General features: G+C 54.5%; 4 protein-coding genes across 4 annotated transcripts; 3 read left to right on the top strand and 1 right to left on the bottom strand.

Annotated features, from left to right (window-relative positions):
* Positions 1-4449: 4449 nt before the first annotated feature.
* On the top strand, positions 4450-6416 carry BROUX77_000519 (uncharacterized protein; the record flags this gene model as incomplete). Its single annotated transcript, XM_073750032.1, has 2 exons — positions 4450-4993; positions 5059-6416. The coding sequence occupies 2 exons, from the start codon at positions 4450-4452 to the stop codon at positions 6414-6416; spliced, it is 1902 nt and encodes a 633-aa protein (XP_073608756.1).
* A 901-nt stretch (positions 6417-7317) lies between these two features.
* BROUX77_000518 (uncharacterized protein) lies at positions 7318-9776 on the top strand (the record flags this gene model as incomplete). The annotated part of the gene is made up of 3 exons (XM_073750021.1): positions 7318-7829; positions 7889-8047; positions 8105-9776. 3 exons carry the CDS (start codon positions 7318-7320, stop codon positions 9774-9776), a joined length of 2343 nt encoding a protein of 780 aa, XP_073608755.1.
* A 675-nt stretch (positions 9777-10451) lies between these two features.
* BROUX77_000517 (uncharacterized protein) lies at positions 10452-11198 on the bottom strand (the record flags this gene model as incomplete). The annotated part of the gene is made up of 4 exons (XM_073750010.1): positions 10452-10473; positions 10557-10726; positions 10786-10866; positions 10950-11198. The coding sequence occupies 4 exons, from the start codon at positions 11196-11198 to the stop codon at positions 10452-10454; spliced, it is 522 nt and encodes a 173-aa protein (XP_073608754.1).
* An 862-nt stretch (positions 11199-12060) lies between these two features.
* Positions 12061-12742, top strand: BROUX77_000516 (uncharacterized protein; the record flags this gene model as incomplete). Its single annotated transcript, XM_073749999.1, has 3 exons — positions 12061-12093; positions 12156-12239; positions 12299-12742. 3 exons carry the CDS (start codon positions 12061-12063, stop codon positions 12740-12742), a joined length of 561 nt encoding a protein of 186 aa, XP_073608753.1.
* Between the last annotated feature and the right edge of the window lie 456 nt (positions 12743-13198).

Raw genomic sequence — 13198 nt, 5'->3', positions numbered from 1 at the left:
TTGGGGGGATGTAATTTGCTTGTGCGTACGCTTTCGGCTCACGTCTGTGGTTTGTGGTTTGTGGTTTGTGCTCTTCGTGCCGTGCGTTGCACTGTTCCAACCGTTCTTTGTTCTCACCTGTTCTTTGTCGGCTAAACAATGGTCGGGAAATCCTGGTAGCACAATCGTGCTTTCATTCCAAGAACACAAGGACACTCGCTTTGCTGTTAGTAGTGCTAGGAGTATAGTATTGCCTCTGTCTAACTCACATCATCATCCAATAGACCTCCTACGCCTCTCCTTTTTCCATAGTCTACATCACCGCTCTCTTGATTCCGCCCTAGATAACGTCTAATGCACTAGAGTCACTTAGTCTTCAGACGCATGACCAGCCTCAAGATCCCTCCTCTCCCTCTCCAGCTTCTCTTGCTCCCACTTTATCCCATGATCACCTGCTTAAGATGCTTGTTTAGGGCGTAAACCCCCCATCATGACGCCCTCCCCCCAGTCTCACCGTGTCCTGTTTCCTCACACTCTCATCTGTCAGTTGGGCCACGCCCCCGTCTTTGCTCTGTCGGACCGGCAGAAGCTGTCACGGTCTCTAGTGCTGTGTTCTGTGGCCCTTCTTGACCTGCCCATGTCTGCGATCACAAGCGGCCCTGGCCTCATTATCACCCTGGTTGACTCTGCCCATCTCCCTAGTAGTGGCGCGTCGCGTCTGCTTTTCTGCATGCAAGCTCTAAATGCACGTCTTAGTCGGCGGGTGTTTCTCTTTCTCCCTTGCCATAACCTAAAAAGCACTTGTGTGTTCCCTTTCGTCAACTCCCCAAAAAGACCACTTCTTGTCGTCTCGCTTGCTGTAGTTTGCCGCTTTAGGAACAAGGTGAAATCATTCATACTCACTTGAGGGGAGGCTACTTCCCCTCAGCTGATCCCTGGAGACATTGTGCTTTGAAGGCTAGCTCATACAGAATACTTCCTTTCCAGGCCAGAGACTGGTCCAAGCAAGTCTATAGACCTCGGTATCAAAGCGTGCTGAGCCACGTAGCCTCTGGGGAGATCGAGTTGTGGTTTAAGGAGACTTTCCCAGCATTATTTGCTTGCTGGATAGCTTTGCCTTGTTTGAGCTCTGCCGTATTCATCATCACCTATTAGCAGTCCCACCACTGGAGGTTTCCCGAGAAAACCCGTGTAATTCATTGGCTTCTGTCTCTGTTGGTGTCATCCCCGGCTGTGGCTTTGCCTCTTGTAAGTTAGCTACCCTCCCCCTGCGTGATCTCCATTCGGTATATCATGAGAGGAGGGCTGAATATGGATACTTCCTAGCTAGCGAGGAAGCTGAGTGTGTCTTGTCGATCCACCGCAGACAGAAGACCACTGATGTGGATAGTTTTATCCTCTTGCTCTTGTCGTCTGCATGGTCTTTGAAGGTCATTTGTATGAATATTGCGTAATATGAGGAAGGCTGAGTCTGCGACAGTTGGGTATATACGTCCACTTCAAGGAATTAGTTAACCATGCACATTTGCACATTTATGTTGTAGGTGCCGTGTAGTTGATCTTCGAGCATGGATTCTCGTGGGCCTGAGCAAGATGGTCGATTTTCTTCAACATTTGAACGCAACATAAAAAGATGGTAACTAGAACGAGCATTAGTGTCGAGGTTGCAATCACTCAACTCTCGGCGTTCTCGCATATAATAGAGGAGATCACTTATGCTTCCTTGTGTGTACTAAGTCTAAGCTTTCATGTCAGGGAAGTTGTCAAGTTTAGAATCCTTGTTGGCAGCTGTGCAAAGAAAAGCCACAACGAACAAAAGGGATGTGATATCTGGTTTCCAGTATAACCCTCGATAATATTAGGGTTACGGAATTGGTTTTCTGAAGTCTCTTAGCAGAGGCAGATATCATCAATTGATTAGGCCCTATGGCGCAACGGTAGCGCGTTTGACTCCAGATCAAAAGGTTATCCGTTCAAATCGGGTTGGGGTCAATCAACAGTTGATTATTTCTTTTTGCCATCTGGCGAGGATGAAGCTGTTTTTTTTTTTCTTTTTCTTTTGTTACTTGTTTCCTTGAACCACACATGCAGAATTCCACCCACTAGATATCCTACGCTCGCGCGGGGGTTGAAAAGCCCCGATTTCTAGGGTTTTCTCATGACTAGCAGATCTGCTAGGATCTGTTCGCGCAACCGCGCTGCCAACCCTCTGGCGTGAATACGCCGCCAACCCCCCTTTTTTTTTTCTTATTTTGCACAAATATTTTTATCACTACATCGGCGGTGAGGCCAGGACTCTGGGTCTTGTTTGGACCACGCGGACGAAGGACAGCCTCTGCGCTGGGCAGGTGGGAGACCTCCTGTCATTATACTTTGGATTGTGGGGTTTCTGTATGCATGGTTTTAGGTTTTGGTTTTTGCTTCTGTTATGTATTTTTCCTGGTACTAGAAATAGTCCCCTGTCGTATGCCGAGAATCCCTCGCGAGTAGACAGGTTAAATAAAGACTTTCATTTCATTGCTAGGATCTGTGTCCGCCTCACGGCGGGCCGTGTAATGCTTTTCATGTAGCTTAGTCACGTTAAATAAAGTCAAGTCAAGTCAAGAATATCAGACTCACACTCGAGGAAGCAGACCGTATTGTCAACGAAAGATAAGTCGAGCTAGACTCTTACAGACTGCTGAACGACCAAAGATCTCCTTGGGCGATTGCGTTTCCATTCTACACTATGAAAGTTCCCTTTTCACCTTTCAGGGGTGGGATATCTCACATTGTAAGTTAGAATGCTGTAAGAGAAACACATGATCTCGTCAAGCAGACCTGTAATTCGTGACTTGTTCGTCAAGCAAGCAAAGTATTGTTTAAGTGATCTTTCGAGCGTCGTCTGCCTTCCCTAGCAGACATCCCCCTATGACGGGGACATTGTCCCTTGGGCACGTTACATGCTTGCTCACTACTGCAAGTCATTGTGGTGGCGTGGCGTGACGAGGACTGATCTCAGTTCGCATATAGCAAGGATTGTGAAGCAAGACTTCTCCATGGACCGCCCTTGGTACGAAGCAAAGAAGCAGAGGAAAAAAGAAAGTAGCTGAAGATAAAGTTATCCCTCTTTTTTCGCCCAGTTGGGTCCATTTGGGTCCATTCAAGGGTCAATATGGGTGTTATATTCGGGATGGACCTGGATCTCACCTCGCCCTTCAAGACTACTTTAGGACTCAATTGTCTGCTGGGACTTGAGGATAGAGTTTCTCCCTACCGAGTAAAACGGGCTCATGCGAGGGAGAGCGCCTCAGGAAGAATGGACGACGCGAAAAAAAGATGGACTTTCAACCTTGCCTCACATCATCGTGGCAAGACAGCCGGATCCATTTGACTGTCAGAAGTGACACGGCACCTGGGTTAGCGGGAATCCCTAACCCTAGCCAAGTCGTCAACACTACCCACCGGATGTTGGATCGGACCGGGGGAACGGAGGCAGGGCTCACGAGCTATCCAGCGTGCGAGTTTTGGTTCGAGTACCTTGGTACGAGTACACGCATACATACACACACCGCTCCCGCCGGGCGTTCTTGGCAGACGGACAAGGCAGGGCATGCAGGCTTCTTGAGGTTTGACAGCGCTAAATCGCCTGTCTTACGCACTAAGTGGCGCTGGCCAAGAAGCAGATGGAGAATGGCGGTCTAGGCCAGGAAGCGGGCGAGGGTAACTGTCACATGCGCACGGGGTTGACATGCACATACATATGTACATACATACAGATAGTTATATGTGTGTATGTACATACATATGTATGTAACTATGTATTCTGCTGGATGTAGTTGGTGTGGTCAAGGACGGACGGGCTGAGATATACAAGTATGAATGTACTTGTATTTGTACTACACGTGCCAAGGCCGACTGAGAAAAAAAGCCGGAAGCACTAGGACTGAAGAAATGGTTAGCCGGGGCGCTATTCGGATAAAAGAAGAAGAAGGCCAAGGCGACGAGAACAGTGGGAGAATCCAGACACAAGGAGAACGGGAAAAGGCACAAGAAGAACAAAAAACAGGCCGAATGTATGCAACTATCCTGCCCTCTTGTCAGATTCTAGATTTGGCGTTGCTGGCAGGAGCAGTCCGAGCAGTTGCCGTTGCCGATGTGCGGCAGAAGTGGGGCCACGTTACAGACAATAGGAAGAGGAAGGCAGGCTTGCTTGGCCTAGCTGGGAGGCAGTTACGGTTGTGGTTACTGTGAGCAATTGCTGCATTCGGTGGCGGTATTTAATTTCAACTAACTACGTCTTTCTTTTTTTCCTCTAACTAATCTTTTTCTGGGCAAAAGTATCACCAACTCAACAGCCAAAACTCATTTATTTTTGCCAATTTTGCTTGATACTGCGGTGGCACCAAATATCTATACGACGCTCGATCTTGTTTGTTTCGTTTCCTTTGTATCTAAGCCGATTTTTGAACATCCATCCAACGTGGAGTCATGAACCGGCCTTCGCGCACTGACGAGCCGTACGAGGGCGAGGGTTACAACCAGAGCCCCAACGCTCTCAGCAACGACTTGACGACCAATGCCGACCTCAACGGCATCGCCAATGCGCGCCAGCTGCGGGACGGCGATGCAGCCTCTGGGTCCGGCGCAGGAGCGGGAAGCGGCGATGCGGATGCCCTGTTGCAGCATCTTGGCACGGCCGATGGAGCCGTTGGACCCCCCAGTGGCTACCGTGCCGGAATGGCGGGGGAGGGCGGGTTAAGCGGCGGGAAGGACGCTGCGAAGGGGGCCGATGACGGTGTGCACGTGAGTGTGCGCCGTCGTGGCGGTGCGAGGGAAGAAGAAGAGGAAGGGGGTCCGGTTCCCAGAATGAGCACGTCAACTTTTAGCGCGAACAGCGTCAATTCCATGGGCGCGGGCGAAGGCAGCAGCAGAAACGCCCCGGAGCCGCTGACCCGGATGGATAATGTCAAGGCCATGCTCCGCAAGTATGCGTCTTTCATCGGACCCGGTTTCATGATCTCTGTGGCCTACAGTAAGTGCCCTGGTGATACAGAATGGCAACCATCCCTTTGGATTTACTGACACTCTCTTGTCTAGTCGACCCTGGAAACTACTCCACCGATGTCGCTGCGGGTGCGTCTTACCGCTTCAAGTTGCTTTTCATTGTGCTTCTATCCAACATCATCGCTATTTTTCTACAGACCCTGTGTATTAAGCTTGGAACAGTGACAGGCCTCAACCTGGCGTCGGCCTGTCGCGCTTTTCTGCCGCGCTGGCTCAATTACACTCTGTATGTGTTTGCCGAGTGTGCAATCATAGCTACCGACATTGCTGAGGTCATTGGTTTCGCTATCGGCCTGAACTTGCTGGCACCCAAAGTGCCGCTGGTCGTGGGCTGTGCTATTTCGATTCTGGACGTCATGGTGACACTCATGTTCTACCAGCCCCACGGTAGCATCAGGGGCTTGCGTTTCTTTGAGATGTTTATTGTTTCGCTGGTCATGGGTGTAGTCGTCTGTTTCTGCATCCAACTGTCGATGATTAATGATACGCCCATCGGCGATGTATTCCGCGGCTACCTACCATCGAGTGCTATTCTCGAATCCAAGGGTTTGTACCAGGCCTGTGGCATTCTGGGTGCCACTGTCATGCCGCACAGTCTGTACCTTGGCAGCGGCATTGTCCAGCCGCGACTGCGTGACTACGATGAGCGCCACGGTCTATTGCCCAAACAGCTGCAGGCGCGTAGTGTAATTGATGGCACCGGCGACAGCGATGAGGCGTCGTACATTCCGTCGCTGCAAGCCGTGCGCCACTCGCTCACCATCTCGTCGCTGGAGCTTGGTCTATCGCTGTTCACGTTTGCTCTATTCGTGAACTCGGCCATCCTGATTGTCGCCGGTGCCTCGCTGTATAATAACCCGACCGCTCCTGATGCCGACATTTTTGGCATTCACCGCCTGCTGACTGAGTCCGTGTCTAAGGGCGCTGGAACGCTGTTTGCGCTTGCGCTGCTTCTAAGCGGTATCTCGGCCGGCATTGTATGCACGATTGCGGGCCAAATGGTGTCCGAGGGCGCGCTTAACTGGCGGTGTGCGCCGTGGCTGCGGCGTCTGATCACGCGAAGCATCTCGGTGACGCCTAGTATCGTCATTGCTGCGGCTGTCGGGAAGGACGGGCTGAACGCGGCGCTCAATGCGTCGCAGGTTGCACTTAGCATCATTCTGCCGTTTGTCACGGCACCGCTCGTATACTTTACCTGCTGCAACAAGTTTATGATGGTGGTGCCAGGCGCGCGTGTTCGGGTGCGTGGAGACGAAAACGGAGTGCAGGATGACGGCTCAGTGAGCATGGCGAACGAATGGTATACTGCGGCGATTGCGTCGCTCATCTGGGTGTTTATTGCGGCGCTCAACGTGGCTAACATTGTGTTGATGGCCAAGGGCGTAGCTTAGGCCAAGGTGGGAGAGGCACAGGGCCGCCGAGGGAGAGCGCGAGTGAGAGGGATTTGCCTTCAGCCGTTTCTCCCTCACTACTAGCAGATCTTCTCCCTATATGTGCACCTGCGTCTAGCTTCACGCTGCCCTGGGTCTCCCTAAGGTTGATTAGTCTCGTGTATACTACCACTGGCTATTCAACCTTGAACCCTGGGAAGCCCAATGCCATGACGTCAGAGTCAGAGTCTGCTTGGCGATACGGAATAGCACACAGTATCATGTGTAGTCTTTTTTTTTTCTTCCTTCTACTTTGTTTGGCAGAGCAGATGAAAGTTTTTTTTTTGGCTCCTTGATCTACTAATTAACTACCAATCTATATATCCATAACATAATCAAAACCCGAGGACCATGGTGTATTGTGCATGTCGGCCCTGGCCACAGGGAGGAAAAGGATCCAAGGACCCAAAGAGTCTACTTGTGTCTATCAGCTTGCTAGACGATTGGCCAGAGGAAATAAAAGCCAATAGACTTTGCAGACAAAGACCGTCCAGCGAAGCTGTGGAGGAGAAGCTGTTCCATTAGACGGGCGCTACAAGGGACTTGATCGCTGCAGGTCCCGAGCAAGGGAGCCCATCATCTTGGCTTCTGACTGTTGCGAGCAAGAGGGCGGAGCGCTTTCTCTGGGCCGGATCAGGTACCAGGGCAGCCAAAACAAAAACAAGGCGGCTTGATATCTCCCTCATTGCGGGCAATATAGTGGCCACAGTCTCGTGGGGGACGTGGTAATATGTAATACAGAGCCATCACCCAGGCGGCCCTTTTGCCAGTGCTCTTCTGCTTCTCTTCTTTTGTTCATGACTGGCGCCGCACTGCATCTCCATCCGCACCTGTATAGATTTGTATATATTTGTTTGCGGCAATGGCGCGCCTCATGATGGCAACTCTTCTCCTGCTGGTGGCCGCTCTGGCCTGCGCCGCCTCAGCGCTGGATCCGACCTCGGCGCAGCGTCCCGACGCTCTACGACGCAGCTTCCGCCGCAGCGGACTGAAGTTTTTCCAACCACCGACCGAAGCGCAGCTCGGCAGCGCGCCATTGTTCGGGAATGCCGATGGGGCATTGCCCGGGCTGCTTGTCGCCCGCGCCGACGCCGCATGTTCCCTGACAACCAATGGGGGACAGAACTTTTGCTTCGCCTCTGACACCAGCAGCTACTGCCCTAGCTGCGGCACGTGCTGCTCGTCCGCGTCGACTACTGAGAGCCTGCTAGAGCGCCGAGCCGACGTGCAGGAGTGGTGCTGCGGCGGAGACGCCGTGTGTTGCGACGGCGGGAAGTGCTGTCCTAGTGGCGGCGTCTGTTGCGCAGAGGGCTGCTGCAACGAAGGACAGCAGTGTGTGGCGGGAAAGTGCATGGCGAGCACGGAGCTGTCTTCGTAAGCGAATTGGGTCCCGGAAAGAGATCGGAGAGAAGGCTAACTTGGAGTTTGTGTAGATCAACATCGGTTACCAAGACGACACCGACCCAGACAGTGGAGTCCACGGCTTCGGAAGAGAAGTCTGTGTTAAAGACACCTAGTGTAAGCGTGTCGACGACAGCAGCAGCCAAGACTACTGATACCGATGAAGCTGTGTTGGCAGTCCAAACTTTGGCGTAAGTCTCTTTTCTAGACGAGGTTGTAGAAACCAAGACTAACATGCTGGAATGCAGGGCTTCAGCCACACACACTCAGGCGCGGACCTCATCTACACAAAAGTCTGCCAATGTTGAGACTACCAACTCGCCCAAAGCCAGCGACTCTATATCTGACGCTTCCTCACCAACAATCTCCGCCGCGTCTAGCGCTGCAACCACTGCCGCCTCAGACAGTGAAGGCCTGCCCATCGGCGCCACAGTCGGCATTTTGATCAGCTGCGCCGCCGTCGTGGTCGTGATAATCTTCATCCTGGTGCTGTACTTTCAACGGCGAATGAACGACCGCGCCCGCGCCCGCGCCGCACAAATGAGCATGGTGTTCTCGCCGTCGTCGCCGTTGCTGCACGAGTCATCAGCTGCGTTCGGCGCAGGCATGGCGTCGCGCTCGTCGCCGGGGTTGACGTACACAGCCTACCCGCCGTACGCAGTGTACCACAACAAAGGCAGTGGCAGCATGAACTCGTACAGGGGCAGACGCGGCGACACGGGAACATACGACCGCGCCAACGGCACGACCAGCCGTGGTACCGCCGGGCGCATCAGTCGCACGGGCAGCGCAGCCGCCGGCATGTTGTCCAGCATGCGTGCAGGTAGCCGCAGTGATAGCCGCCGTTCGAACCGGCTGGCGTTTGATGACAGGAGCACGATCCACTCTGACGACGATGATGACGCGGCAGAGGTGGATTTTGCCAAGTTGATGCAGGAGGTGACGGTGCCTATAGAGCAAACGCTGCCACGCTCACGTTCTGCTGCCCGCTCGTCCGTCTACTCGGCGTACCCATCGTCCGCAGCCTTTCCGCTCGCAGCCTACGACATCTCGAAGCAGGCAAGTATGGCGAGCAGTAGTGGCGGTGGCGGCGGCCTGCCGATTGCGGCGTCAATGATGACGGGTCCCACAGCGGGCAGGGGATTCAACGGCAGCGGGGGTAGCAACGCAATGATAACAGCCAAGAACATTGGGCCTACGCCCCCGGCGCGCGCACCGTCATTTGCTGCGTCGGCGGTGGCCATGGAGCGTGGCGCGTCGACTAGCTCCACCAGCACTACGCGGCGCGCACGCAGCATATTTTTCCCGGCGCCGCACCACGACGCACCCTTCTCCCCGCCGCCCCCTGCGCCGGCGTCCAGGCCCGGGCCGCGCCCGCTGTCGAGTGTGCTGGGCGGCGTGGGCATTGCGTTGAGCTGTGACGAGCCGCTGTATAGCCCGTTGCCCAAGGCGTCGCCAATGTCGCTGGCCATGTCGGTATCGTCGGTGTCGTCGGCGGGTACGGGGCTGGGGCCGACGGTGTTGCGGTGGTCGGAGATGTCGGTGCCGCAACAACATCAGCAGCAGCAGCAGCAGCCGACTCAGGGGGGAGACTCGGGTATAGGCTGGAATAACCCGACATGGGGGCAGAAGCCGCATGTCCAATTGAGCCAGCATGCCTGGTCCTATGCGCCAAATGCATATCCCGAAAAGGATCTCCTGGCAGCCAGCCCGAGCTCTGCGACGGCGCCAGAGTCGGGGCGCGCGAGTCCGCTGATAAGCCCGAGAACACGGACAGTAACACCACTGCTCCCGGGGTCCTCACAACCAGGAATCCAAACACCGAGTCAGACACAGAGAACAGGAGGCTTCCCAAAGCCACATCAGGATGGGTCACCAGGGTTCATTGCAGAGTTGGAGGGATCTGGGCCGTTGATATAAGACGAAATAGAGACGGGGGGAGAGGAGTGATGCTGATTGCGAGATGGAGCAGTAGTATTAATTTTAATGGTAAATAGGTACATACACAATGATAATACGCCCGACAACAATCAAAGGGCTGTAAATGTCGTTTACAACCAGAAAGTCCATACAAGCAAGCCAGGGTCGAGGCCCACAGCAGGTGAGCGTATATTTTCCAGTCTGAAGCGGCAAAGGTGGAAAGCAAGCAACAAACCCAACGAACGCCTTTTGTGTGTGATGAAGACACCGTAAAAACAGAAAACAGACAAGATAATGAGAGCCAGATGGGCGACGGGAAATCGCAGCCATCTTGCTCGGGTATTGAGATTTAGAATGGAGAAAAGCAACGGCAGATGGGAGACTTGCGTATTTCGGCAAGTAAGCCGAGATGTGACGGGGGTCCGTCCTGAGAGGTGGAATCAACTGGTCGGCCATGTCCAGATGACATGGGTGAGAGCGAGCGTCGGCTCCGGTTTGCGCGTGGCTACACGACTAGCGGGGTGAAGGAACTTGTAGATGGCCGGTCGCAAGTGGAACACCAGGAGGCTATTGGTAGCGAGGCCAGCAAAGACCACGGCTGAAGCACATGGTCCTCTCGCAGTTGTCCCTGGGAACCCAAGAAAAGAGGCAACATGAGCAGCAGGCAACTCTGGCTTAGCTGCTATCGGCAAGGTGTCTGGAGAAAGAATCGAGGTTAGTTGATGCTGGAGCGGTGAGGGTGGGATCTGCCTTGAGCTTCACAGGCTGGGAAAGTCATACCCTAGATAATCCTCCTTGATGCTGCCAATGGCCCACATCTCTCCGACCTCGGTTCTGGTACCGATGATCTTGACGCGCACGTGGGTTCCAGCCTCGATGACGGTGTCTTCATTGTTGGTGTACTGGGGCGGTGTCGCATTGGGATCCCACTTGATATCGGATGGGATAAGCTGTAGGGGTTGGTGTTAGCAGAGGCTTAGCCAGACGGCAAAGGACACGCGCCACATACGTGAGACGAGACAAAGAGCTTGAGCGGACCGGCGTGGCAGAAGAAGCCCTGATGGTTGACGGAGCCGACGATAGCATCGACCTAGGGTTAAGAGCGGGTTAGCAGAGGGCCCCGACGATAGCGATAGCGACAGCGACAACGACGGCGGGAAGAGCCGGACATACAGTCTCGCCCTTGAACGGACGCCACACGACGGCGCGGTAGCGCACGGTAAACTCGGCGAGGCCGCTACTCGGCACAATGCGGCCCTCGGAGATGTCAAAGGCGTCCATGATGGTGATGATGAAGTAGGATCCGGCGCAGGTGCCCTCGACGTCGCGGAGCAGTTTCTCCGTGACCAGCTCGTGCATATTGCGCCCAAAGTACGACGGGTGCAGCGTCACGCGACGCTCCATTTCGTAGAGGAAGAACATGGCCGGTGGGTGTCAGGTGTTGAGCGGGAGAATCGGGAAGTTGTATCGGCGGCGGCGCGGGCAGAGGAGGGCCGGGAGGTCGTGATCGTGATCGTGGCCGTGGAGGCTTTCTGTTCTCTTCCTTGCGGTAGTTGGCGCGTTGGGGAGGCTGTCGCTCGCGGAGAGAGCAGCAGGTCGGGCGGGCCTGGAGAAGCAAAATTGGGCACACGGACAAAAAGAGCAGCGCAGAGCTGTAAGGTTGGTGGCAGGACAAGGCTGACCGAAAACCACTAGAAATCGCAGAGTGGACGCAGGGCCGCTAGCTATTGGCTCACGGGCCGCAAGGCTGGGACAGTGTGGGGACCGTGCGAAACTAGCCCAGCGGACGGTGCACCGCTCTCAGACCTTGAAGATACTTAAAACAGACAAACTTTAGGCCTGTCTGCCCCTCTGTGAGACTCCGCCGACCGCCTGTAGCCACAGCACTCATCCCCTGTAGCGTCCGGCTCCAGCGCCCCAGATCCACTCCTTCAGGTCCCCCACTGGCTCAGCCTCAGGCTCTTTTTTCCCGTCTGATTTTCTCATCCAGCGCTCCCCCCTTTCTTACACACCGAAACTAAGAGAGCAATAGACTACCGGCCTCGAGCTAAGCTGCTAACTGCGTCTCTGCATCTCTGCGTCTCTGCTGCTCTGCTCTCCCCGATCCGTCCCGGAACCCCGTCCACCGCGCCGCCGCAGAACCCTCCGCCCCGGAAACTGCTGTCCCGGCCGAGCTCTCCCGCCCGTCCGGCTCTTGCCTCGCATCGCCTACGCGGTTCATAGCTTGCTGCTTTGCGCGCTGTCCTCGCTTATCTGTCCCGGCGCGCCCCGAGCCTCAGTCGCCATGCCCATGTCCCTGGAGAAACACCTTGTCTTTGTATGCCGCCCTGGCCGCCGCTCTCTCTCTCCGACTGTCCTCCGCTAACTCCTTCTTCTCAGTATGGCACCTATCACAGCCACCCGGTCAACCTGGCAATCCACATGTGCACTGTGCCGCCGATAGTGTTTGCCGTTCTGTGCCTGGTAAGTCTTATGCGCCCATTTTCTCGCCTGCGCTCCCCCGCTCACACGCTCCCGTCTAGGCCTCCAACTCGGGCATCCTGATCCCGCTGCCGTCATGGCTAACACCGCCCCATCTGGACCTAAACCTGGGCACCATGGCCGCTCTGACGCTGGGCACGCTGTACGTGCTGCTCGAGCCGGTGGCCGGCGCGCTGCTTGCCGTTCTCTGCGTGTACGGCACATCGCTGGTCAATGCCCAGCGCGCTGCCCATCCGGACGCGGCCAACAAGCTGGCACTGGAAACGCTGGCCGTCGGCTGGCTGCTGCAGCTGGTCGGCAACGCGGCCTTTGAGAAACACATTCACGAGAAGCTGTCACACGTGACCCAGGCCATCTTTGTGGCCCCTGTGTTCGTATGGTTCAAGCTTCTTTTTGCTGTCGGCTACCGCCGTGAGCTGCAGGGTCGCGTCAATGCCAGTGTGCACAAGGAGCTGGTCAAGATCGGCAAGGAGAAGAAGCGGTAGGCCCCGAGACACATTGACTTGGCGGCCGGGGCATCTGGCCTGGTGCGGCATGTCTCAGTCTCTCTGGCAGTGTCCGTCCGCCTCGCTGCGTTCTGTCTACCACAGACTTGTACAATTCATTATAGCATTCACATTCACATTCACATTCACATTCACATAACAAAACTGTCGAGCATGTTTTCTAGGATCTGGGTTTCATCGAGTCTTTATTCAAGAAGGGGGAAGGGAAGTTTTTTTTGTTGTTGCAGCAAGAAGATGTCTTGCTGCCCCTTTTCTGAGATGTTCTAGTGAGTACGATACCAGGTTCAAACACAAATACAGAGCAAATAACTAACAAGCTTACAAAGGAAATAACACAAAGCAAATCATCACATCACAGTCCCATGTCTATCGTATAACCATAGACCAGTCCATTAGCCAATCAAACGGGTTCATACCTATGTTGTCATGGGAGTT

The sequence above is a fragment of the Berkeleyomyces rouxiae genome (assembly GCF_048999995.1).
Source record: "Berkeleyomyces rouxiae strain 22BRR77 chromosome Unknown BrBRR77_ptg000001l, whole genome shotgun sequence".
Classification (NCBI taxonomy): domain Eukaryota; kingdom Fungi; phylum Ascomycota; class Sordariomycetes; order Microascales; family Ceratocystidaceae; genus Berkeleyomyces; species Berkeleyomyces rouxiae.
The sequence above is the reverse complement of the archived record's forward strand: the minus strand, read 5'-3'. Positions and strand labels throughout refer to the sequence as shown.